At 50.3% G+C, this 1,016-nt stretch overlaps 1 protein-coding gene across 1 annotated transcript; it reads right to left on the bottom strand.

Annotated features, from left to right (window-relative positions):
* Positions 1-96: 96 nt before the first annotated feature.
* Positions 97-1,010, bottom strand: LOC114055209 (cytochrome P450 2J2-like). Its single transcript, XM_027879112.1, has 2 exons — positions 777-1,010; positions 97-261 (listed from the first exon to the last, which is right to left on the bottom strand). Exons 1-2 carry the CDS (start codon positions 963-965, stop codon positions 97-99), a joined length of 354 nt encoding a protein of 117 aa, XP_027734913.1. The 5' UTR covers positions 966-1,010.
* Positions 1,011-1,016: the final 6 nt, after the last annotated feature.

Raw genomic sequence — 1,016 nt, 5'->3', positions numbered from 1 at the left:
TGGAAAAGCTCCAGGGCTCTGCCTTCTCCCCAGCTGTCTCAGACCTCTGCAGGGCCAACACCTGGACCTTCCAGCTGAGGTGCATGTCCTGAAGGATCACTCACCTATTTTGCTGAACATCTCCATAGGCATTTCTGGGCGCTCAAGGAAGTTCTCCCCTTGGTTTACAAGCACATCCTTCAGCAGCTTCATCCTGTTTACTACCACAAGCTTCATGCTGCCCATGGACATGCCAAAGATGTCACCGTATTTTTTAGTGTACTAGGAGGGGAAATAAGTATAGGGGGTTTCACTTAAAGTGAATGTGTCTGTTGGGACACAGGCAATTCTGTCATAGGGCACAGGTAAAATTAAGGGAAGCTGAGAGTGGGAGAGGAAACAGAATTTGTGCTCAAAGCTCTGCCTGACTGCACAGTGTTTTCTCTTTTCCTGAATCACTGATCAGGAGTTGGTGTTAATTGGCCATAAGTCAAGTAAATCTCTCCAGGTTTAAGTTTTCAGTTCTGTGTTTTTCCAGCTTTTGTTGTGCTCCCTTACCAAACACCCCCCCAGCCCCAAACTAAGTCCTACAGGGCTCCTAGAGCTGCGACAGCAACTGTGGGATCATGTGCCCTGCCCCAGGGATCACTCCCATTTGTGCCCCAGCTTGTACCCAGGCAAACCAGTGAGGGCAAACCTCCTGCCTGCCTTGCTGGCCCAAGGTGTCTGGTTTAATCCCTTCCCTGTAGGTGCAGTTCCCTCTGTCCCTTCTGCCACAGTGCCCACCACGCGTGTACCTTCATCACTGCACCTATGGGATCTTTGAAGTCCATCAAGTAAAGATGCCCTATAAAGGGAAGGCGTAAAGGGGTGGGAGGGAAATTCTTTGGGTTTCTGTTCTTCATGTAGTCAGCGACAAACAGGAAGACAATGAGGAAGATGAGGAGTGTAGGGAAGGAGATGCTGTCCCAGAGAAAGTGCAGCATGGCTGGATGGGAAGGCGGTGCACTGATGTGTCCAACAGTGTGTCAGGGCAG

Source organism: Empidonax traillii, unplaced genomic scaffold (assembly GCF_003031625.1).
Source record: "Empidonax traillii isolate 1590-97213 ecotype Southwest subspecies unplaced genomic scaffold, ASM303162v1 scaffold50:size1795014, whole genome shotgun sequence".
In the NCBI taxonomy this organism is placed as follows: domain Eukaryota; kingdom Metazoa; phylum Chordata; class Aves; order Passeriformes; family Tyrannidae; genus Empidonax; species Empidonax traillii.
Note: the sequence above shows the minus strand (reverse complement) of the source record. Positions and strands in the feature narration are given on the sequence as shown.

Bases quoted from the DNA above. Each gene is read 5' to 3' on its own strand.
- LOC114055209 (XM_027879112.1), bottom strand. From the start codon at position 965: ATGCTGCACTTTCTCTGGGACAGCATCTCCTTCCCTACACTCCTCATC. The intron at 262-776 runs GTACACGCGTGG...TTCCCCTCCTAG, and splicing joins CCATAGGTGCAGTGATGAAG to TACACTAAAAAATACGGTGA.